Source organism: Taudactylus pleione, unplaced genomic scaffold (genome assembly GCF_031769625.1).
Source record: "Taudactylus pleione unplaced genomic scaffold, aTauple2 ptg000502l, whole genome shotgun sequence".
NCBI classification, from domain to species: Eukaryota; Metazoa; Chordata; class Amphibia; order Anura; family Myobatrachidae; genus Taudactylus; species Taudactylus pleione.
In genome coordinates, this window is record NW_028284904.1 from 6,187,769 (window position 1) to 6,214,188 (window position 26,420).

General features: G+C 45.5%; 1 protein-coding gene across 1 annotated transcript in view; it reads right to left on the reverse strand.

Moving 5' to 3' along the window:
* Positions 1 to 26,420, reverse strand: part of LOC148501811 (ovostatin-like) — a 405,898-nt gene that overhangs the window by 40,808 nt on the left and 338,670 nt on the right. Inside the window, exons 17-23 of the mRNA XM_088449993.1 lie at positions 23,474 to 23,537; positions 21,429 to 21,666; positions 19,807 to 19,923; positions 17,836 to 17,913; positions 7,581 to 7,713; positions 7,361 to 7,479; positions 3,456 to 3,510 (exon numbers count right to left, since the gene is read on the reverse strand). Of these exons, the coding sequence (XP_088306119.1) occupies positions 3,456 to 3,510; positions 7,361 to 7,479; positions 7,581 to 7,713; positions 17,836 to 17,913; positions 19,807 to 19,923; positions 21,429 to 21,666; positions 23,474 to 23,537 (804 nt within the window). The remainder of the gene's footprint in view (positions 1 to 3,455; positions 3,511 to 7,360; positions 7,480 to 7,580; positions 7,714 to 17,835; positions 17,914 to 19,806; positions 19,924 to 21,428; positions 21,667 to 23,473; positions 23,538 to 26,420) is intronic.

The window sequence follows — 26,420 nt, forward strand, 5'->3', positions numbered from 1 at the left end:
GAGGTTGATCTTTCACACCAAATGTTCAGTGTCTGCTGATCCACTCTGTCAGTCCCTCCTTTGGCTGCCGGTCTTCTACCGTATTCAATGTAAAATACTTACAATCACACATAAAGCTATTAACCAAACCACACCAAGATACATCTCTATACTTATCTCAAAATATCTTCCAGCCCGACATCTCCGCTCTGCACAAGATCTGCGTCTCTCATCCCCCCGCATTACTTGTTCCCATGCATGGTTACAGGACTTTTTTCGGGCTGCACCCACCCTGTGGAATGCCCTCCCACGCACAATAAGACTTTCCACGAGTTTCCAAATATTCAAGTGTTCTCTGAAAACTCACCTCTTTAGACAAGCATATCATATTCCAGGACCACCCACTGAACCTTTTATAGCTCCCTATCTAACTCTTCTTATAGTAAACACCTATCACATCTTCTCTTTCTTCAATTTGACATCCTCCTAACCTTAGGCCAACTTTCCAGTGTGATTGGATTATACCACCTGCCAAGAACATCTGTGATCGGGCTGGACCAATTGCAATATGTAGCACCTACCCTTGTGTATCAACACCTATTTCCCTAGAGATTGTAAGCTTGCGAGCAGGGCCCTCTTACCCTTATGTATGTCTTTTATGTATGTATGTTTTTTACAACCCAGTATAATGTTAATGTGGATTCAAATTGTAAAGCGCAACGGAATTTGCTGCGCTATATAAGAAAACTGTTAATAAATAAATAAAATAAATAATAATTAATTTATTATCAATTTTACAATCAGGGGATGCACCAACTATCAACTACTGTATCAATTCTTCAATCCTCAAGGGTATCCCAACCATCATCTTTGCACAGTCCTCAACTCTATTAATAATTAAATCAATGAGTTTTGAGCCAGCAAGCTGGATGCAACCTTTTGGCCCTTTAACTAGATGAAAAAAAATCAATATTGTGAGCTGTGAGGTGGTCAAAATTTGCTGGAAACGAGTGGAAATAAATGTTATTGAGGTTATTAATACAGTAGGAACAAAAAAAGGCCCATTTTATGTGATTTTAGCTGTTTTTTTTTATTTTCTAAGAAAAAATCCAGATCCAAAACCAAAACCCGAAAACAAAACACGGAGGTAAGGTTTTGTCAAAACCAATCCAGATCCAAAACCAGGGGAGATCCAGATCCAAAACCAAAACACGGGAGTCGGCCCACATCCCTAGTTTAGGTTTAAATTGTGAATACATTCACAGGAGCTGATGATTGGTTTCCCGTCCAAGAGCTGTAGCTGCTGTGATTGGCCTGAGCCACTGCACTTTTAGATTTCTTTAAAACTTCTCCATCCATATAAAAGTAGAGGTCAATCACAGAAGCCACAGTTAAGGGGTGAAAAAGGAGGGGGGAGGGCGCAACATAAAATTGTTCCGACAGTTTAGCAGGTCTAATTTTGCAATCGGAAATAGCCAGTACCCCCAGCAGCAAATATTAGTAAATATTCCCCAAGTGTGAAGAAAAGAGAGAGAGAGAGAGAGAGAGAGCTGGGAGACAATAGAGAGCTGGAGAAGGGAAATAACTGCTCACATTTGCTGTTTGAGAGATAATGGCAGGCGCAGTTATGCAGAACCAAGCACAGTGGAAAGAGCAGAAATTTGATTCGCTGACAGCATTGGAACCTGTGCAGCTAAGAGCACTGAGGTCATTGTTAGTTTGTTTAAATACATTGAGTACTGTAAGGTAGACTGTTTCATAAAATAAAACCTTTCTTATTTGTCAAGAACATTTCTACAAAGCATATACTATATACAACATTATTATATACCACCAGATGTGAACACATCCTACGATGGGCCTTCCCTGCTCAGCCCACATTCCCTCCTCCATCCTTGACCCTTGTCCTCTGTCCTACCTCCATATGGCTTCACTTTCGTTTTCTGTCCCCTCTCTGCCTTATGGTGCGTACACACGGAACAACTTGAACAACCAACAATATCGTTGATAGATCTCCCTCCAACTTTCTGTAGTGCAGGTCAAACGATTTTGGTTGAACACACTGATAGATATCTATGATGGACATTGGTTGTACACACTGATAGATATCTATGATAGACATTGGGTGTACACACTGATAGATATCTATGATAGACATTGGGTGTACACACTGATAGATATCTATGATAGACATTGGTTGTACATACTGATAGAGATCTATGATAGACATGAGGTGTACACACTGACAGATATCTATGATAGACATTAGGTGTACACACTGATAGATATCTATGATAGACATTGGGTGTACACACTGATAGATATCTATGATAGACATTGGTTGTACATACTGATAGAGATCTATGATAGACATGAGGTGTACACACTGACAGATATCTATGATAGACATTAGGTGTACACACTGATAGATATCTATGATAGACATTGGGTGTACACACTGATAGATATCTATGATAGACATTAGGTGTACACACTTATAGATATCTATGATAGACATTAGGTGTACACACTTATAGATATGTATGATAGACATTGGGTGCACACACTGATAGATATCTATGATAGACATTGGGTGTACACACTTATAGATATCTATGATAGACATTGGGTGTACACACTGATAGATATCTATGATAGACAATAGGTGTACACACTGATAGATATCTATGATAGACATTAGGTGTACACACTTATAGATATGTATGATAGACATTAGGTGTACACACTGATAGATATCTATGATAGACATTAGGTGTACACACTGATAGATATCTATGATAGACATTAGGTGTACACACTGATAGATATCTATGATGGATATGTCAGTGAAGCTATTTTTTTACAGGCAAATCTTTACAAAATCGTCCAAGTTGGCCTGCATGCATGAAAGACCATAGAGATCGTTATCGTTCATGCGGGAACGCACATCGTTGGTCGTTGTCAGGTTGGTGACTGCAAAAAAGTGAACGATAACGATATGAACGATATTGTTCAAATCGCTCATAAAAGTCGTACCGTGTATACGCACCATTAGACAAATATTATACTGTAATTGTCTGAGTCTGTCAGCAATAGGCCGATACATAATAATTTTATTTTAACAGTATTGATGATTTCATTGCTGCACACTCATATTTTTCCTTTCTTATATCCCTATAATGTTTAAAAACTCATTTATCAATACAAATAGAAGATATATATCTGCTGTATTGGCAGTGAAAATGTTAAGTGTTGCACATCTGTGTGAGATTAGGAGATACGGTATACAAGGGGGCACAGGAATGAAAACAGCAGCACAGCAACTGTAACTGAAAAAGTTGCCAGTATACCACATACTGTATGCCAATCAGATATTTGCTTTCATTTCCTAAAGTGTACTAGAGAAATCAGAGAGTGCTATTGGTTACGCCATCAGTTACTAGAATAATCAGAGTTGTCCTTAGTTGTATTCTTACCTCCTGTTACAGAGGCCAGGTAGGTGAAAGTGACTTCTCTCTTCCTTCCCTCAGGCTTGCAGAGAAATCACAGAGATAAGGTATTTACATTCAAGCAATACATTTTATATATAGTGAATTTTTTTATGTATTTTCATTCCTAAACAAAGGTTTTACTTAAACTGGATATTACAATGCAAACAGAACTGCCATATTGTGTAAGTATTTCCAAATTGTTTAATTTACAGTACAGGTTGACTCTCCCACATCCAAAATGCTTGGGACCAGGGGTATTTTGGATATTGAAATATTCCGTATTTTGGAATAATTACATACCATATTGAAATGTTTTAGGAATAGGGCCCAAATCTAAACATAGAATGCATTTATGTGTTATGTACACCTTATACACACAGCCTGCAGGTCATTTTATACAATATTTTCAATAATTTTTTGGCTCAAACAAAGTTTGTGTACATAAATGAAATTCATTTGTGTGTAATACATACCTTATACACACAGCCTATAGGTCATTTTATGCTTTATTTTTAATCATTTTGTGCCTTAAACAAAGTTTGTGTACAGTGAACCATCAAAAATCAAAGTTTTCACTATCTCAGTCACGCTAAAAATATTCCGTATTTCGCAATATTTGGATATGGGAGACTCGACCTGTACCTTGGATGTCGGTTTTGACATGCCTGCAGGTTTTCAGAAAAATTATGCATTTAGGGCCCAATCCATCAGTGCACACTAGTGCACTGCTGAACGCAGTTTTACCGATGTTCGGGAATCTGCGCATGCTCCAGACCAGTCATTGATTGACAGTCTGCAGCCATTTTGAGGCGAGAAGGGGGCATGTCCAAAATGGAGGTGTGTCCCAGCCATTGGGGGGAGTGAAGAGACCAGGATCTCCATCGACTGATTTTGATTTCCTGGCCTCTTTTGAGCATCTGCGACTCCCGGCTTGAGTTACCCCATGGTCACTCAGCCATCCAATGGACATGCAGATGTAATAAGGTGCACTTACCAGGTAATTCATCAAAGACAGCAGAAATGTATTCCTTGCATTTGAGAACAATATTGATATATCGATTAGCATGAGACCTTTATCAAGAAGTGCAACCTTTCACCTTTTGGTCAGCAAAGCACCACACACACCAAATAGCACTGGGAGCTGGGGTGCACAAGCTGTTCTATTTAGGTGTAATGTGCACGTGCCACAGCCATAACTAGGTTATCAAGCAAACGTGTCTGATGACCTTATTTAGATCAGGGACCAATGTTGTAATATTAGAGTGCTATTGCTGTAGTGCAATCTTGAGGGCAGTGGTATATCACCCTTAGGGTAATTTATGCAAAAAATACCCTGACAAGTGCGAAGACTGGATTCATAGGGACAGAACTTTCTTGCAAGCTCTGTCCCTGCATGCAATATTTGACACATCCTTGGCATGTATTCAAATGTCGCATTACGCATTTGGGTGATTTTACCACATCCCATCCACATCTGAGATGTGGATTGTGAAAAATATGCCCCTAGTCCAGTGGTTTCCAAACGTGGTCCTCAAGGCTCCCCAACAGTTGAGGCTTAAAGGTGCATACACACGTAATCATTTTTTGAACAATTTGTCATTAACGATAACGTTACCGTTAAGTCATTTAAAAAAATCGGTAATTTTTTGGCCCAAAACGATAAATGACAACTACCAATGCGCGTTCCCGTTTGTAGTTGGTAGTTGCCGATCATTGTCCTTTCTGACTGTCCTACATGACGATTTCGTTAGTGAAATCGTTCATACTTTACAGAACCAACGATCAACGATCAACGATGGCCATTCACTGTATGCATGCTAACAAAATCGTTCATTGTTCATCGTTGACAAATTCGTTCATTTCATTATACAAAATCGTTCATTTTTTCAAGGGAAAATCTGAAGGGAACTCGTTAACGAAAATCTTTACATGTGTACGCACCTTTAGAGATATCCATAGCTGAGCACAGGTGGTTAAATCAAATTGACTGAGGCACTAATTAAGTCACCTGTGGTCAAGCATGGATATCCTTAAAAATCTGGATTGTTAGGGTGCCCTGAGGACCGGGTTTGGGAACCTCAGCCCTAGTTCCAACTATAGAGAAGGGTTGGTGGTATGTCCCTCTACACCTGGAATGGGTGGCAGAGCATGCTGGGATGTGTAGTTCCACAACAGCTGAGGGCCCACTTATTGCCCATCCCGACTCTACACATTGCTCAACTTGAAGGGTATTAACCTGCACGTAATAGTGGTACCCACTGCTTTGCCAGCGTGTTTGAAACAGAAGTTGTTGGAGAATGACCTAACACTGTCTAGCTACGCTATAGCTACATCCCTTTAATCTGGTTATACATTTTAATGCGTGATAGAAACATCATTGGCGGGCCACCTCTTGTTGATATGACCCCACCAACTAACAAATTGTCCACACCTAACACATAGGGCTTTAGAGTATTTTCCAGGGCCCCTTTAAATTACCAATCCACCTCTGAGTATCAGTGATGTCTGCCTGGTGTAAACCCGGTGCAAATGCTGCCACTGTGGAGCTGTATTTTTAAGGTAAATTACACCCAGTTTATTACCAACTCTGTATCAGAGTACTGGTTAGTAAGAGCGTAATGTACTGAGGCCCAAATGTAACAGCCTGTGAGTTGCAGCAGGTGGTGCAGTTTTGGGGACTTAGGGCCTGATTCAGACCCGTTCACGAGCGCATTGCGCTCACAAGCGGGTCGATGGTGGGCCATTGTGCGTGCCACGAGCCCCACAGCGAGTGGGGCTCGCTACAAAACGGGGCGGCTGTCGATGTTGATCGATAGCTCGCCCCGATTTGTAGGCAGGTAGGGGGGGTGGCTGCATTACCGGAGGCATTTGTGGGCGACCCTACTGACATCACCAGTGATGTCAGTAGTGAGCTTCCTGCTCTAATAGAGCAGGAAGTCCACTCAGGCTTGCGGTAGGCAAGACCCTACCACAAGGGTCTCGTCGCAAGCCCGATGGTTGCGATAATCGCGACCATCACCAGAAAGCATGCAAAAGCTGTGGGTGGTCACCCACAGCTATGCAAGCGGCCTGGAGGCGGGAATAAAAAAAACACCCTGATTCAGAGCAAGCACTCGCAAATACCGAACACCTCTGAATCAGGCCCTTAGTCACTCGATTTAAAGTGGCAATAATTTAAAAGAAAAAATAACACGCTGGTTTTGGCTTTCAAATTATTGCCTCTTTAAATCTAGTAGCTTAATTGTCGAAATCACACTGGTGCCTGCAGCTAGCAGGCTGCTACGTACATTTGGGCCGCATTGTGCTCCTTAATTATTCCTCTGCTGGGCAAATTTAGGCCTTCATTCAGAACCGTACGCTCTGAGCAGAGCGCACGCTCTGAATGAGGGCCGCCCTCCATAAAAATGGAGCGTCCTCCTGGACGCTCGTATAGCTGTGGGTCACCACCCACAGCCTATACGAGCGTGCAGTTTGATGGCCACGATGGTCTTGACCATCGCGACCATCGAAACTGCGAGCCGGAGCCTGCGGTTGAGGTTTTCAACCTCAAGCCCCGGAGTGATTTTGGCTCTATCAGAGCCCCCGGCACGCCCACCAAAGGGGGCGTGCTGTCAATCAACATCGACAGCACGTCCCCTTTGATCAGACACAACGAGCGAAGGAAAGTCCTTCGCTCGTCGCGTCTGGCGCATGCGCACGACGGAGCTCCCGCCGTCGTGCGCATGCGCAGAGCACAACATCGACCCACTTGCGAGCGGACAGCCGCTTGCGAGTGGGTCTGAATCAGGCCCTTAGAGAGCTTCTATATCTTCAAAGAACAACTACTGTAGACAGGTCCTCTGTAATGTTTCGCTAGTAATGCTTCATGATACAATAAGACGGATTCTCACCTCTACAAAAAGTCTTCGCGTGATGGTGTAATTGAGGAGCTTTTGAGAGGTGTCACTCAGTCCACCACACTTATCGGAAGTTTTAACTATTCCAGCCAAGACCGTGAGATTGACAAAGCCTTTGAAGGATATTTAGGTGAAAGTTGATTAACAGGAGTGTCGACTTGGTTAGAATGGTTTCAAGCACACAGTAATAAACATAGTAATCACATATACTTACCAAGTGTCTTAAAACTGAAGGTAAAATTCAGAACGGCATTTTCCCCTGGGCATATAAGTAGCTGCCCATCTTCATCTAGGTTCTCAGGCTTATAGGTATGCTGGAAGTCCATGAAATTAGTGAGAAAGGTGACCTATGAACACACACACAGAATGTCAGCTGGTTGGAGAAGGAAAGCTACAGTAGGCAACATAAAATGCGCAATGGTCCGTCTGCGCATGACACGGGGACCCTGCAGTACCTGGAAGGCTTCGCTGAAGCCGGAAAGGCACCATCGGGTCTCTGCTGTCGGCAATGGGGCCCGCATCGCTCTCGCCATCTGATAGATGTTGAGAGCAATGTTGTAATAACAGCGGTAATCTAAGATTACCGCTGTATACTAAATACAGAAAGATGGTATAAACTCCTTTAGCGAGCGCTAAAGGGGTTATTTTTCGTTAGTAAATGGGGACCTAGATCTGGCCATTTGGCTCTTAAAGCCCCTGCATACCAGACAATATTTTGACCAATTCCAACGCATCGGAACGACAAATCGTTGAAATCGTCAAGTGTGTACTAGGGGTGTGCACCGGCCACTTTTCGTGTTTTGTGTTTTGGTTTTGGATCTGGATCTTTCTTCGTGTTTTGGATCTGGATTGGTTTTGCCAAAACCACCCTTCCGTGTTTTGGGTTCTGGGTTTTGTGTTTTGGATCTGTATTTTGTTGAAAAAAAGCATAAAAACAGCTAAAATCACAGAATTTGTAGGTTTTTCTGCTCCTATGCTATTATTAACCTCAATAACCTTAATTTCCACTCATTTCCAGACTATTCTGAACACCTCACTCCTCACAATAGTGTTTTTATGTCCAAAAGGTTGCACCGAGGTAGCTGGATGACTATGCTAAGCGACACGAGTGGGCGGCACAAACACGTGACCCATCTAGGCGTGATACTGCAGTGGCAGACAGGATGGCAGTTTGAAAAACTAGGCCCCAAACTGTACATAATGCAAAGAAAAAAAAGAGGTGCAAGATGGAATTGTCCTTGGGCCCTCCCACCCACCCTTATGTTGTATAAACAGGACATGCACACTTTAACAAACCAATCATTTCAGCGCCAGGGTCTGCCACACAACTGTGGCTGAAATGATTGGTTCGTTTGGGCCCCCACAAAACAAGCTGGCAATTAATCTGTCCCTGCACAAACTGGCTCTACGGAGGCAAGATGTCATCCTCATCCTCCTCATCCACCGATTCCTCACCCTCTTCAGTGTGTACATCCTCATCCTCACAAAGTATTAACTCGTCCCCACTTGAATCCACCACCACAGGTCCCTCTGTATGTTCAGGAGGCTGGTCTCCCTGGAAGAGCTGATAATTCATTTTGATGAACATCATCTTCTCCACATTCTGTGGAAGCAACCTCCTATGCCTTTCGCTGACAAGGTTCCCGGCTGCACTAAACACTCTTTCGGAGTACACACTGGAGGGGGGGCAACTCAGGTAAAATAGAGCCAGTTTGTACAGGGGCCTCCAAATTGCCTCTTTTTCCTGCCAGTACAGGTATGGACTGTCTGACATGCCTACTTGGATGATGTCACTGATGTAATCCTCCACCATTCTGTCAATGGTGACAGTATCATATGCAGTGACAGTGGACATGTCAGAAATTGTTGCCAGGTCCTTCAGTCCGGACCAGATGTCCAAACTTGGTCCTGCCTGCCCTGCATCACCACCAGCGGGTTGCTTAGGATACCTAAGTTTTTTCCTGGCAGCCCCAGTTGCGGGAGAAAATGAATATGGAGCTTTCGAAGTGTCACGTTCCGCTTCAGCTGACAGTGTGTTCACCAGCAGGTCTTTGCACCTCTGCAGGCTTGTGTTGGCCGGAAAGAGAGACACCACATAGGCTTTAAACCTAGGATCGAGCACTGTGGCCAAAATGTAGTGGTCTGATTTCAACAGATTGACCACCCTGGAATCCTGGCAAAGCGAATGAAGGGCTTCATCCACAAGTCCCACATGCCGAGCGGAATCGCTCCATCTTAGCTCCTCCTTCACTTTCTCCAGCTGCTTCTGCAAAAGCCTGATGAGGGGAATGACCTGACTCAAGCTGGCAGTGTCTGAACTGACTTCACGTGTGGCAAGTTCGAAGGGCTGGAGAACCTTGCACAACACGGAAATCATTCTCCACTGCGCTTGAGTCAAGTGCATACCCCCTCCTTTGCCTATGTCATAGGTGGATGTACAGGCTTGTATGGCCTTTTGCTGCTCCTCCATCCTCTGAAGCATATAGAGGGTTGAGTTCCACCGCGTCACAACCTCTTGCTTCAGGTGATGGCGGGGCAGGTTCAAGAGTGTTTGCTGGCGCTCCAGTCTTCGGCACGCAGTCGCTGAATGGCAAAAGTGGCCAGAAATTTTTCGGGCCACCCAAAGCGTCTCCTGCACGCCCCTGTCGCTTTTCAGAAAATTCTGCACCACCAAGTTTATTGTGTGAGCAAAACATGGGACGTGCTGGAATTTGCCAAGATGTAATGCCCGCACAATATTGGTGGCGTTGTCAGATATCACAAATCCCCAGGAGAGTCTAAGTGGGGTAAGCCACTGGGCGATGATTTCCCTCAGTTTCTCTAAGAGGTTGTCGGCGGTGTGCCTCTTACTGAAACCGGTGTGCCTCTTACTGATAGCCTGCCTTGGAACGAGCTGGCGTTTCTGAGATGCTGCTACTGGTGACGCTGCTGCTGTTGCTGCGTAAGGTGATACATCTACCCAGTGGGCTATCACAGTCATATAGTCCTTAGTCTGCCCTGTTCCACTTGTCCACATGTCCGTGGTTAAGTGGACATTGTGTACAACGGCATTTTTCAGGACACTGAGGACACTTTTTCTGACGTTTCTGTACAGTCTCGGTATCGCCTGCCTAGTGAAGTGGAATCTAGACGGGATTTGGAACCGGGGACACACTACCTCCATCAATTGTCTAAATCCCACTGCACTAATGGCGGATACCGGACGCACATCTAACACCAACATAGCAGTCAAGGCCTCAGTTATACGTTTTACTTCAGGATGACTGCTGTCGTACTTCATCCTCCTCGCTAAGGACACAATTCACAAACACAGAAAATAAATTTTTTTTTGGTTTGGACTGGAGTGTACTTTGGGGGTTACAGCACCCTTTAACGGTCAAGCCAGCCGGCCCTTTACTTATGACACAGGCGCACGCTTGGCACTACTTTGTTGATGCACGTGCGGCTACTGCGCACACAATTCACAAACACAGAAAATAATTTTTTTTTTGGTTTGGACTGGAGTGTACTTTGGGGGTTACAGCACCCTTTAACAGTCAAGCCAGCCGGCCCTTTACTTATGACACAGGCGCACGCTTGGCACTACTTTGTTGATGCACGTGCGGCTACTGCGCACACAATTCACAAACACAGAAAATAATTTTTTTTTTGGTTTGGACTGGAGTGTACTTTGGGGGTTACAGCACCCTTTAACGGTCAAGCCAGCCGGCCCTTTACTTATGACACAGGCGCACGCTTGGCACTACTTTGTTGATGCACGTGCGGCTACTGCGCACACAATTCACAAACACAGAAAATAATTTTTATTTTGGTTTGGACTGGAGTGTACTTTGGGGGTTACAGCACCCTTTAACGGTCAAGCCAGCCGGCCCTTTACTTATGACACAGGCGCACGCTTGGCACTACTTTGTTGATGCACGTGCGGCTACTGCGCACACAATTCACAAACACAGAAAATATATTATTTTTTTAGCACTTGGGGGGAGCACCCCTGATGGACAGAGCACCCCCTGGACAACACTACAGCACCCCTTTAGGACTGGGACACTGCACAGGACTTTGGAGTGGACACAGCCCCTATGGAGAACTGACTGCACAACACAGTCCAGCCAGCCCCTATGGACTTTGAAGTAGTGGACACAGCCCCTATTAACAACAGCAGCACAGCACAACACAGCCAGCCCCTATGGACTTTGAAGTAGTGGACAACAGCAGCACTACACTACACTACACTACACTACACTACACTACACAGCCCAGCCAGCCAGCCCTAACTCCCACCCTCCCTCTTCACTGTCCACAGCCGAGTGAGAAAATGGCGCCGACGCGGGTACCTTATATAGGATCCAAAACCCGCGAGACTCGGAAGACGGGATGATGACGTTTTGCCTCGACTTCAGATCCGAGTCAGGCGGGAAAAGTCGAGCCTGACTCGGATCGGGGGGGCTCGGGGGGGTACGTATTTCAGAAATCCGAACCCACTCACCCCTAGTGTGTACACACTATGCGCGCTCCCTCGGTGTCATTCGTGGCATCTTCAGATCTATTGTACATGCAGGAAGATCTATCAGTCTTATTAACGATTCCCCTTTTATCGTGCAGTCTATACGCACTACCGAACGACCAGGCGATATGGCTACATTAAATAGTTAACGATTTAACCACCAAACAATGGAAGATATATAATTTGGTCACTTGTTAGTTTGCACAGTGTGTATGCACTAGATCATTTGGGAAATTGTTGACAATTTTGCATCATTTGCAAGTCGTCCAGTTTGTACCCGGCTGTAGACTGCGTGAGACAGATTACATAGAGATCTGTTGGTGGGTTTGGCGAATGAGCGCACAGAAAGACAGAGGTTGACTGGCAGCCACATTTACTTTAGCACTCACAGTGAAAACTCATAGATGACTCCAACTTGCATTTACCCTAATGTGTGTATTCAGAAATATATACAATAGCATCTCCATATGCAATATTGCTGTAACCAATACATATTTATGTTATTAAGATCAGAACAGTTACCATATGGAACAATCCAGTGATCATGCCCAGACCTATCTCCCCGCCTGCTCAGACAAATAGCAGGAGTAGATGGAGATATGGATGGCCATCGGTATGGTCACCATTGATGGTAAAATAACAAGTGATGATCGATGCCAACCAGCTATGCTATGGATGACCATCGATGGTTTCTCCAACCGATGGCGATCCCTGTTCTATGTTCAGAACCGGGGGGCGTGGCTTCATGGGTGTCAGGGGGCAGAGCCACGCTCCTTGTCCTGGTACCTTGTAAAAAAAATATATATTCTTTTTTTTTTTTTAAAGAGGCCCATTAGGGGCCTCTTTATCAAATCCAAAACAAGTCGGACATTTTGAACATCATGGGTATTTACCTAAGGGGTGCCGCAGCGGGAACAGAATTATTTGCTAAGGTACCCGTCTTTACAATTGCCAGTTTAGTCACAGTATAGTAACCATAGGTTTCTATGCCCCATTTACCAAGCTTTCCTAAGCTCCATTTGTTAAACATTAGAGCAGTGGCTCTCAAACTCGGTCCTCTGGACCCCACACAGGTCACGTTTTCCAGGTCACCCTGCATGTGTACAGATATATTCATTACTCACTTATAAATGTAAAAGGTCACCTAGCAGGTGCACAGGTGTATTCCTTACTCACTGACACATTTCCCAAGTCACACAGCAGGTGCACAGCTGTATTCATTACTCACTGACACATTTTTCAGGTCACCCATCAGGTGCACAGGTGTATTCATTACTCACTGACACATTTCCCAGGTCACTCAGCAGGTGCAAAGGTGTATTCATTACTCACTGACACATTTCCCAAGTCACCCAGCAGGTGCACATGTGTATTCATTACTCACTGATACATTTCCCAGGTCACCCATCAGGTGCACAGATGTATTCATTACTCACTGATACATTTCCCAGGTCACCCATCAGGTGCACAGGTGTATTCATTACTCACTGATACATTTCCCAAGTCACCCAGCAGGTGCACAGGTGTATTCATTACTCACTGATACATTTCCCAAGTCACCCAGCAGGTGCACAGGTGTATTCATTACTCACTGACACATTTCCCAGGTCACCCAGCAGGTGCACAGGTGTATTCGTTACTCACTGACACATTTCACAGGTCAAACACAGACAAATCTCAGGTGCACAACTCCTTGATAATATATAAATGCAATAAAATTTTGCAATCAATAGAGGTTTTTAGCATAATCTTGGCCAAGGTTATGGGCCTACCCACCGGCTCCGTCGTGTGCATGCTCTGTGGGGAACATCGACCCGGTTGCGAGCGCATCGGCGCTTGCGACCTGGTCTGAATGACCCCCAGAATCTCCAATAACTAAATATTCCTATCCTCTCCAGACCTCTCACCATCTGAGTCTTATTGAATTAAGGGCCTGATTCAAAGCTGGAGGCAGTGGCGATTACGGACGCAGATTGAGCCATTGCTGGCCATTGCGCATGCATTTAAGCCGCACTGCGTGCGTGCAGTGAATGCATTGTGAGTACGGATGGACAGATAAATCCGATGCAAAGTGAGTGACGGGCTGACAGTGTTTGGGAGGTGGTGAGGGGGGGGCGTGGTCTAAAAAACGCAGGTGAGGCTGTCTGATTGAACGCTGTTACATTGGCGTACATAAAATGGCTGCTCGATGTGCGTCAATGTTACCGATATTTATGCACCAATGTTGTGCACATATGAGAAGGCAGCAGTGGCGCAATCCTATGCTCGGGTAAGCTTTGCAACCATAACCATATTTTCGATGCGTACGAAATCGCAGTTGCGTCCGCATTAGCGTCCATCAGGCCCTAAGTTAATAATATTCCCCACAGCCAGCAGTAGAGTAGTTACCGGCCTAACATCTCTATTGCTGTTGGGAACACCACAGTAAAGTTTACCCCTCAAACGTGCTTTAAAGGTATCTTCTGTTATTGTTTATACTGTGTAATAAACATAGCATTGCACCTTTTCTGTTGTTCACTTCTGTGTGATCCATAAATCTATAAAGGTGCTGCGATTTACTGTGAATTGTATCATCTTGACCCCATCCCCGCTGCTTAATGACAAAAATGTCTGCATTGAGCATTGGCGGGGTGCATGGCACCACGTCACCCTTAGGGCCTGGTTCTGAGGAGCACGTTCCATTGATGCTGCACGCAAGTGGCCAATGCCTTCCGTCTGCGCATGCGTCCGAGCCGCACTGCGCATGCGCCACTATGGTTACCGCCAAGAGAGGCTGGTACAATTCTGAAGGTGTAACTGGTGGTGGGTCTTTGTGGGCACAGTGGTGGATTAGCACAGTAGTTGGTGGGCATTAAGGACGAAATCCATTGGCTGCCAGATTAGCATAAAGACGCAGTCACGCTGCGGAAAAAAAACACAGTCATGGCTGCTATAGCGTCCACCTCTGAATCTGGCCATTAACCTCCCAATTGACAGGTATAATTAGCAGCCATACTGTAGTCATAAGCCACCCATTGCTTGAATCTTACATTGTGCTAATTCACTCACTTAACTACTAAATAGAAATAACCACACGGATACCTATGTGGAATCAAAAGAGGACACAGCCAAAATGTATTGATCAATTTGTAATTAGAAAGATGGTGGCAGTAAAAAGCAGTGCTCCAAAGGCCACAGCCCGACAATTATATGTGACTAAATAAATAAAAGGCGGATCCCCGCCCGGCGCAAACTGGCCTGAGCTAGTACCATTCACCCTTAATTGGCATAGTATTGGCCCCTCCCTAAGATGATGGCCCAGTTCCCCCTAAGGTAAATGACCACTCGCCTCTATCAAAAGGCAAGTGCTACGCAGGCACTCTTACACTATAATAGGCTGCCCAGGAGCACTGCTTACCGCCAAAGCTCAGCTCAAAGAGCCGAGACCCGCCACCCATCAGGAAATAATTGCACACCAAGGAAGACAGGAATGTTACTAATGCAAGACTCTAGACCTGTGCCCGTGAGGTGTAACCCATTGGGCCTATAAAAATCCTCTCCTTGTAAGGCAATTGAAGGAGCCAATGTAACCATCCGTCCGTTAGTGACCGGACTAGATATTACATGCCAGCCTATCCTACTGCTGGCCATCTCTAGTATACTATTTGCAGGTCCTTCCTAATAGCAAGTATAATTGCAATGCAATTGCCAGTACCTAGATCCTTGCCCTCAAATCGGGGGCCCAAACCTGGCTATTGCTGTCCATAAACATCTAATAAAGGCTACCTCATTGCTTGCCCCTAAAAATTAACCACGGAATCTTTTTAGTACCTAATAAATGTGGGGCCTGAAATGCTAAAGGATGCTCATAAGTCCAATAGATACATGAATGTCCTATGACCCACACTCGACCGCTAGCATTCTTATAAACCTGAAATAAAGGTTCATCACGCCTGGATAGGCTAATACAATTTATAGAAAAACAGCCCAGCCAAGGGAAGGAAAACAATAGTTGGGGGACCCATATGAAGGTGAAAAACAGCAAAACCTCTTTTGAGGGCAAAAGCTGAAAAGCCCTTCAAAATCTCTAGCGGCAGTAGGCATAAGGCCCTTGGGTTTCCCAACAAACTCGCAAGAAGCGCTGCTAACTATGCAACTTATCGCCGCACAACTATTACCAGTAGGCCGACTACCACCATTGACTTAAATGTTTTAAGGCGTCAACGGAAGCACATGCAGCTGCCATGCAGATTGCCACCCCAATCCTGGAAAATGTGTGCCAAACTGATCTAGCGGCAATTCTAAAGCAACAAAAGTTGTGAAAAAACCTTTGTGAAGTAAAACCTAGATAATGTCGTCTGAGTGGTGTGGATGAGCCAGCATGCACTGTCTGGGGACCGTAACCCATTAAGCGTACGGCCAAGCCGACTAGGTTTGGTGAAAGGGTGTGCTTTAGCTGGGATAGAGGTCCATTGCCCTTTAGCAAGCCGAACAGTTTAACAATCCATGAATAACACACAAATATAGGTTTTACTGAAAACTTCCTTCTCAAACAACAAACCGTTGATGTCTAACTCATCTTCTTTGGGAAACAACCCACCAATTATAACGATCCCTAAATAAGCTAACCACAATGTCAAATTAAAAAGTTGTGCCTCTTACTAAGCCACTGCGATACTCGACCCTGTGACTATCGGATCCTTTAAAATTGATAGCTCAATAGGACTTCATGAAATCATTTAGAACAAGGCGCTACACTCCTGACCTCTCTCTACCTTATCTAATAAAAAACCATCAGCTCACCATCGGCATACCAGGAAACTTTGCGAAATATGAAAATGCTAAACCGAGCTGCCGACGTGAACGCACCGCAACGACTTAGCTCGTGCCATTTCCAAATGATTCAAACAGGTATGCCTGGAATGGCGAACCTCCTTTACCCTCGTAAGCCAAGAAACCCTTTATAACATAACGGGCCGTCAACTAAATCTACAGTGTACGCGGAGCCAAGGACGTCAAAACAAAACTACCAGCCAATATTAACAGGACCAGAGTAAGCCGTGTATCTCAGCAAAAAAAGGGGGAAGGCCAGCCCCCGAAACCCAATCCATGAACCATGAGACAAGCACATCTTTTGCCCCGTATTCCATTCCAGAAAAGTGACGAGCCCTACACATATTTGCTCGGGCGCAAACACACAAACAGGTGATAAAACGCCTAAACAAAAAATGCAAAGCCGGAAGAAACTCAGGACCTCATTCAGAGTCGGTCGTTGCGGCCGCATGGCCGTATGGGAAAAGGGACCGGATATGCAAATGATGCACTTGCATGTTGCGTCCTTAAGATCGGATCATTAGCTGGCCGACCAAGGGAAGGAAGCGGCCGGAAGACAAAAAAATACACCCCCTTCTCGTACGCATTACACGTCATCTCCGGGCATATAAGGATTAATCGAGACCAACGGGAACCATCGGAGCTGGTCGTAGAGCTTAAGGTTGACCATACCCTCTCTTAATCACTACGATCAGGTCAGTGTACAAACCACCCATGTCACATGTGCCATGACACTACTTTGTTAATTATGCACTCCCATAAAACGCCGTTCGCATAATTAGGAACGCCTGCGTTCGGATCTCCACTCCACCGTTTTCAAGCACCTTCCCCTGTTACCACCCACAAACGCCTCATTCTGTCACTCAAACTACCGACCTGGCTGTGTTCAAGGAAAGAGAAATTTATGATCGTAGCAGCTAGTTTGCGCACGCGCATTGCGAACTTTACGCATGCGTAGTTCAGCGAACATTGGTGGCGTACGACCGTGCTGCCGCAACGACCGACTCTGAATGAGGTCCTCAGCCCTGTAAATATTGATAGCATGAACTACCTAAAATATCGCTGCATAACCTAATCCTACTGCTGCCGAGTCTGGTAGCCCGGATTTTTTGGCTACACCGTGAAAAAATGCATACTGGCAGCTATATCTTACCTCATACATGATTCCTGCCAAATTCTCGCGCACCGACCCCACCGACAACTCCCCGTAAACTAAGGAGCTAGACGCATCCTTAAACAAATGAAACCTGTAATTGTCAACCTGAGCAGGTAGTCAATTCTAACTCCAGTGAACTCCCGTAACATAAACCACCAAACATGCTGAACCTCCCACAAGTCCTGAGACAAGCAAAAATGGTGAAATTTTAACCCCTGGCTATGGAGCCGTGCAAATGATGCCAATTTCCTGCCCATGGGTATTACTCTACAATCAACGTTCTTATCCTAAAAAACTATTGAAATTGCTTTAGAGACGCTTCCACAATAATTCCCCAATTCACCAACTTTAAACCAAAGGCAATCGGCAAAGATCTACTGTAGCAAATTGTCGATATCTATCCCCGGATAGGACGAACGTTCAAACAGAGACTTCAGTTACGTTGCGAGAAACCGGTACGCCTAGAATCGATACAAACCGCCTGTAAGAAAAAGTAATTCTTGCTAGCTAAAAAATGAACGAGTGCCCCCACTACCAATAAAGCAACCTAAGCCTTGGTCTGCCCTGACGTGCACGTGCTTGCCCGCACCATTGCTAAATTGAGCTGCCACATTTGACAACAAAAGTAAACAGAACAACCCACTGGAAAGAACTTATCCACAGAATAATTTCCAGCGACTTAAAATTCCCGAACACAGAAAAGATACGGCGAGAAAGCGGCATTAAACAAAAAGTGTACGATATTCCCCCTTTTTTAATATATATATTTTTATTTAGGTGAGCTCGTTCCAAAGACTTTGCACCCCTTCCAGTTCCTTGCTCGAGGATTAATAAAATTCGTGGCAAACTGCCGAATCTACCGCGTCCTTGATGGATCATCGTTCTGGGTAGAAAAGCTGCAGAATAAATCTAAACTTGCCCATCACTGTCATAGGTACAAACCCCAATGGCGAAGTGCAAGATGATAAAGGGCCACACATGTGCCCCAACCTCTGCTACCAAACTACTCCTATCGAATCCTGGGTTATTGCGTATGGGTTGATGGTTCCGTTGGGAATACAACATATATACTGTGCGTTAAAAACAAATGAAAACCCAAATTCCCAACCACCTAACATTATGTAATACCCCCTCGCTATTCGTTCTGATATCCCCTTGACCCACTCCTGTACCACCAATGCAGCTATATTCTGTCCGATGGCGATCACCATACAGCATGCACCTACGTACAACTTCCTATTACACTGGGCATTAATGAACGCATAGCCTTCACCGCGCCCGTTACTTGAGGTACTTGGACCAGCTGGATGGTACTGCCTCCAGGCCAATGAGAAAACCCATAGATATGCAGGACTGCCGAGTAACCTTCAACCAAAAAACTCCACATTGTTGGATCCCGAAATGAAACTGCGAATACGAACAAGCCGGCTAACCAAATCAGGGATAACTGACGGTAACCGACCCCAAAATGCTAACAAGGCCTTCGTCCGAAACAAACACAGAGAGAACGTACAAACTCCACGTAGATAGGACCTTTTTGGGATTCAAACCTGAACGTACTGAACCCTCGGTACTGTGAGGCAGGAATGCTAACCACTATGCCAATCTTGTTGCCGTTCCTACATTTAGCATCCGCCGTACTGGCAAACATGCCCACCAACTTGCTTTACCTAAGCTGCTTCCTGAAGCCAGAGTACATGTGAGTATAACAATTGCACACCGTTGGGGCTGCCATAACTTTAACCGCAAATCACCTAAGTTGAGCTGCATTTGCACAATGGACCCCATCCCCCGCTGCAACCAGGACCCTAGGTGCTAATATAGAATTAGATCTCTTTTGGCTTTCATGCTTACCCTTAAGCGTTTGCGCAAACACCCCTTAAACTGTGCCTAAGGTGTATGTGGAAGAATCACTATACACAGCAAAGAATAGTAAAACGCTGAATAAAAACATAACAATATGCTCACTTGATCCAGTGGATAAAGCCTGCGCGGTGCACCCATCACGACTTTAGTCGCCATCTGACCGTCCTGGACAGCAGAAGATCTCTCATGTGGAAGTTTGGTAGAATTCAAGACAATAACCTGAGGACTTGAAATAAAACACGTGAGGTGGAAGCATGGGGCATGACCTCTTTCAGCTGATACAGATGGCAGAATGATGGTAGCGGGACCATAGTAGGGGGTGTATGTAACTGCGCTGGAATGCAGGGTGGGTGAAGGGGGGGGGGGGCAGATGCTGCATGATTAACCAATGTGCTGCAATGGGTGGGGGCTGGTAGCGGCTGCATGATAGCATAACTGGCCGCATTGACGTTATGCCAGTCCGGGGAAGGTGGGGCTGGCTGGGTTGATTGGGTTTTGGAGGACCCAGCGGCATGCCAAGGGTCCCGAGGGACCAAAAGGCCTGGCCTCTGGTGCCGAAACTGTGTTGCAGTGAAGGGGGGCAGACAGTGCTTAATGCTGTGGAGGATGGTGGTTAAACAGCAGAGGCCAACAGGGCACTCTCTGCTGCTGAACAGAGGCTTACAGTGGGAGCTGTTACTGGGGGAGATGCACGGCTCGGCGGGGGGTGCCCAAGTGACTTATGGAGCCCCCACGTGTGATGGCGCCAGTGAAAGGGACTTGCAGCACCGTGGTTCCCGGCGCATGCAGGGGGTGGAGGCTGGTGCGGCCCGCTGAGGGTGAGCGTCCGGCCTCCAGAGTCCCCCGTCAGCCAGGCTGGGTGAAGGAGGGGATGCGGAGAGCTTGAGGACCAGGCGCGCATGCCAGGAGGAAAGGAAGGCGAGCAACGGTGGGAAGGTGTGGGCTCGCGGGCTGCCGGAGCCATGTGTCTCGCCTGGAGGGGACTCGGCTACCGGTAAGGTGGTAATAAGCAGTGTGGTAGGGAGTGGGGGGGGACAGCGGTGCTGGAGCATGGTGGAGGAGTGAGCACTGGGGTTGAAAAGAACGCGGTGGTTGGAACAGGGTGTGCCGGGGCATGGTGGAGGGGGGAATGCTGGGGTTGTAAGCAGGGAGGGGGGAGTGAGCAGAAAGGTGCTGCTACACTGGGGTAAGGCTGGATGTGGAAGAGGTTAGTAAAGGTACAGCTAGCAAGAATACAGTGGAGCACATGACAGCAAAATAAATCAGTGATATATTGTATAGTGATACTCAGCCCAGCCTGGTTCAAAAACTGGAAAAGAGGAAGATTGCTCCCCTCCAGACTATTTATAATGAATAGTAGGGGCCTTGCCCCTTATTACTGCCATAGGCTGCTATTTTGATGGGCACTTTTCTGGCTACGCCCCCTCCTCTCCTTTAACCCCTGGTGAGCTAGCAATATTCCATCACTAAACAGGGTGGTTATCTGTCCTCAAACGTATTGAAGTGTTCGGATCTATAAAACAGTAGATCAATGATTCCCAACCTCGGTCATCAAGGCACACTAACAGTCCTAGTTTTAGTGTATCCATGCTTCAGCACAGATGGTTAAATCAAAATAACTAAGGTACTAATTAAGTCACCTGTGCTCAACCTGGACTGTTAGTGTGCCTTGAGGACTGTGGTTGGGAACCCTTGCAGTCGATGATGGACGCAGTGTTACTCACATTCAAGCAGTGCTTATAGTTGTAAACAATTTTAATAGTTATAGCGACCTCTTCTTCTCTGGCAACAATATCAGGTGCCTCAAACTCCAAGAAGAATTTAAATTTCTCGATTGCAGTGGTGCTGGTAGGCTGGATGGTCATGCCAAAACCAGCTTCTTCCGATGTACAAAACGTATCGGCGTCCCACACGGTAATACTCTCTGGGAGTGTCGCTGTTATTGCTGCTCTTCCATCTGAGCTACAGGTGGTACAAACACAGGATATAAAATATTAAGTCAATTTGCAAATGTTATTCATTTAAAAGGTTATCACTAGTACAGCCAATGAAAAGTATAGAATACAACAAAAGGTGAGAGAGTCTTTATCTGGCGCCTCTTAGTCCAATGTAGATCAGATGAACAGTCTATAGATTCAAAAAGAAGCGTTATGGAGAAATTGATAAAGGGTTGTCACGAAACGCGTTGGTATTGAGGAGGATACAGACCTGATAGACCTCCACCTCTCTGCTCAAACTGGTGACCTTACCCAGTATTTGGCCACAGTACTTAAGGCACATGAATGCCATCTTTCTGGGAATTTTATTTGGCTGACTTCGGAACCAGAATATGGGAAATGTGAGTGTCTGTGTATATTCTAAAGGTGGAAACCGTAAAGAAAAAGCTGCTCCTATATGTTGGCGGTTTGGGCCACAGGATTTAAAAAGGCAGTGATATTACATGCAAAACGCACTTTGCTTTTATTACAGTATTATTGTAACCTCCTATAACCTCAATATAGGGAACTTAGGTTACTAACTAGTGCCTCCACCCAAGTATCAGTGGGCGGGATGCAGCAAGGTGAAAAATGCAGTCAAACCCTGAAAATGTTGGTTTTACCGTATTTCTTATATATGCCAAGTGATTGCAGTGGGTAATGCCATATTCCTCATGGCATTACTCATAGAAACCTATGGGCTTCTTTCCGCAGAGTTCTGTAAGAGGGATCTGATCGGATCCCTCCCAGCAACCGCCGCCTCACGCGTGTCCTTCTGCGCATGTCAGAGGGGCTTCTGGGTCATCCATGGATGCAGCCCCTGGCCTTGCCTCTCCCTGGAAATGGGGCCGACACACTCGTTCCAGGAATGCCAGCAGTGGTCACCCCCACACTTAAATGTCTCTGCCTGTCAATCAGGCTGAGGCATAGCAGGGGCTGCGTGCGTTCACCTGGAACCTGTTCCATACATTCGCAAAACGGGTCCTCCACACGCACAGATTCCCGACAATTGCAATGCTGAATTACCCCCTTTAACCTAAATGCTTCTCAAATCCAGTCCCAAGGACACACAGATACCCCTTTCACACTAGCTGTAATAACCCAGGCTACTGTGCAGTGTGAAAAAGGACGGTTGAAATAAAATCAGGTCCTGCAACCCAGCATTTCAACCCTGGTCACGAGAAGGGTTGAACACAGGTTCAACCTGGCTCGTGATGCAGTGTGAACTGGTAAGCTGGGCTGATGCGACCCGGGTCCTGTTGACTGCGTAGGAAGAGCGTGCACATGGAGATGACTTCATCTCCAAGCACCCGCTCAGTGAGTGAGAGCGGTGACCTCATTGACCCAGCATTATTGCCGGGTTGGGTCACTAGCCTGAAAGGGATCTCAGCCGGGATGGACGCGTGCACAAAATCCCACATGTGACCAACCATGAAAGTATGAAGGGGGTATAACATTGCATGTTTTCCAGGTATCCTCACAAAATTACAAGTGAAATAATTAGAAACTACAATGTATCAGTGATGAATTCACCTGTGCACCAGCAAGGAGATGTGGAAAACATGCACTTTTAGTGTGTGCCAATGGCTGGATTTGAGAAACCCAGATATACTGTAGGGTACAGTGTGATCACTTGTATTGTCTAGGGGAGCATAAGATCTAAAATATACACTCCTGCTTAAAACAAAGCATACAAAAATCAATAAAATAAAATAAACCCAATATAACACAATTTTCCTGCTGCCCGCTAAAATGCAGCACTGCATAATATATTATTTGGTGTAAATACTTACCCTGTCATTACTGATTTCCATGCAAAAGACTCATCAAACTTGCTCTGAACTTTGACAGCCCCATCTGAATGTAACAAGAATAGAAAATAAGGGGCTTTAATAATTCAGTTTAAAATTATTTTTAAGGATAATACTATCCCTTATTGTAGTCAATAATATTTGGAAGATGCAAATGCTAAAAGTTAGAGGCTAATAAGTGCACTTTAAGTGCATTGGAGGTGGGCCTAGGTTATGTACAGTATTACTTGCAGCACCATTACACAAGCATTCAGTATAGATGTAACTAAACATTTTGGTTCCCTGGATAAGATCGAATCTTGGCACCATAGGAGCAGCCTCCATGGTCCCACAACAGCTGAGCACACAGCAGCTTGTGCTGGGTTGAGGAGACACAGACTGCTGCTGACAGGTGAATTATCGGACCCAGGCCCCCACCAGGCCCCTCCATCAATCCTGGGCTTGGTAATTAGGGCCTGATTCAGACCCGGCCGCTAAGCTGCGTTCCCTTGCTCTTGCCAATAATCGCACATCTGCGCATGCGTATAAGTCGCAGTGCGCATGCACAAACTAGTGTCTGCGATGTGCAATCGAGCGCTCGTAGTACACAGACAGGATGATAGTTTGAGTGGCAGACAGCTCCGTTTGTGGGTGGTAACAGGGGAAAGTGCTTGTGAACAGGGGAGTGGATGTGCGAACGCAGGCGTGTCTGAACGTCAGAACGGAGTTTATTGGCTGTGCATAATTAGCAAAGTAGCGTAATTGAACACGTGACCTGCCTGTATTTCACGCCGCTCTGATCGCAGTGCTTGTGGCAGGGAAAGGCAACCCCAAGGGATACTAGCAGCTCCGATGGCTTCAGATGTTCCCGATTTCATTTCCCGGAGATGACGTGTGTTGTGAATGGCAAAGGGGCGTCTTTATATACTAGTGTACGCTTCATGCTGTAGCTCTCTAAGACATAGAGGGCATCCTTACGCCGCAAAGAGCGATCGCATTATTTGCATACAGGAGACAAATGTTGGTGTAACCTGTATACATGGGGATACTCACAGGGGTATTCAATTTGGAGAGAAAAGTTCATCATTTTTGCCAATGTCAATTATCCCCGTATTCGCAGGTGCAAAAAGTCTTTGAAAAAAACGGGGATAACTTTTCACCATGTTTTTCATGGCGAAAAAAGTGCAGAATTGGGGTTTAGGGGTGCAGACTTAAAAAAAATAGCCTGCACCCCTGGGAATGACATTTCAAAATAAACTGTGTCAAAAAAAGTAAAAAAAAAAAAATTAGGGACACCCCAAAAAAATTATTAAAAAATTTGGGGTAAAAAAAAAAAAAAGAAAAAAAGTATTTAAAAATAGGGAAATAGGTTCAGGGCTATTCTGCAAATATGCGGCAGGTGTTTTCTAGAATAGATTATTAGCGGCAGGTGCATTTCTGCAGAATTTAAAAAAAAAACACTTTAGGGACTTAAAAATATGCTAGTACCCATTTTCATGTACCCCAAATTTGATGGGACCACTTAAAAAAATGAAAAAAATAACCTAAGTGCTCTTCTGCATCACTTCTTCAATGTCAAGAAAAAAACACCTGCCGCGGCTATTTAAAACCCTGACTTTCTATTGCAGGCAAAAACGGGGGTAACCATAGTGATCCCCCATGTCTGGACAGCTTTAGGGGGGTCCTACAATTTATTCCAAGTAAATCACATTTTTTTTCGACCATCCTACTTACGCCGGGTCCTGTTTTCGTAGCTTTTAAATTGAATACTGGGATAAAGAGGGCGCGCGCCCGATACTTTATCCCGGGAAAATCTCCGATGTGGAGCGAAAAGTCCAGCATGGACTTTTCGCTCCAAATTGAATATGGCTGTCAGTATTATGATACTGCTGAAGTGAACATGGAAACACAGTGTGGTCCCCCTGTAGTCACTGTGGGATTAGTTCCTTTTTTGATATTTGATGCTCCCACTCCTGGAAGCTGTAGGCAGGGCCGTAACTAGGGGGGGGCTAAGGGGGCATGTGACCCGGGTGCCGGACTTGAGGGGGTGCCAGGGAGAGGCTGCTGGAAGGCTAGGTTGCTGCTCTTGTGGGTTTGAAGCCGCATCCTGGCCTTGAGAGACAGTCAGTCTAATGTGGTGCCGGTCGCAAGCCAATCGGGGCTCGCAGACCAGCAGCCAATCAACAGAGGCTGCCAGTCCGTGAGCTCCACTTGGTTCGCGAGCGGCGTCACATTACAATGACGGCAGTACTGACCGTTCCCCAGTGTGTGGCAGTCCCGTCCCGCGCCACCCCGAGCTCATCCATCGCACAGCCCTGGCAGGAAAGAGAAGGGAGATGGGGCCTTACTGTGGCATAATGTATATGGGGCCTTACTGTGGCATAATGTATATGGGGCCTTACTGTGGCATAATGTAAAGGGGGCCTTACTGTGTTGCATAATGTGTTGTAAGGGGCATTACTGTCTTGCATAATGTGTTGTAAGGTGCAATACTGTGTTGCATAATGTGTTGTAAAGGACATTACTGTGTCACAAAACCACACACCCTTTTTGTCCTCCTGTGTTGTATATTTTTTGGGGGTGCTAAATTATGGCCTTGCCCAGGGTGACAAAAATCTTAGTTTCGGCCCTGCTGTAGGGAACCCAGTTGGTTACAGATGTAAATAACTCAGACCCTTTTGATTATGTTACTGATACAGTGGCAGTAGGAATGTTCCCCAAAACTGAAATGTTCCCTTTTCCAAGCATGATTGGGGAGTCAGAAAATGATGAGAGCAGCAGTGGGGTGAAAAATGATGTACCTCCTGCGGAAGCATACAATGTTGTTGAACCAGTTGACTGTATGCCTGATCTTGAAGTGGGAAAATATATTTTTGCCTCAGAACAGTTAAAAGACCTTACTCTGGTAAAGGCTAGAGGGAAAGTAAAAGTTATTGTGGAACAATTGATA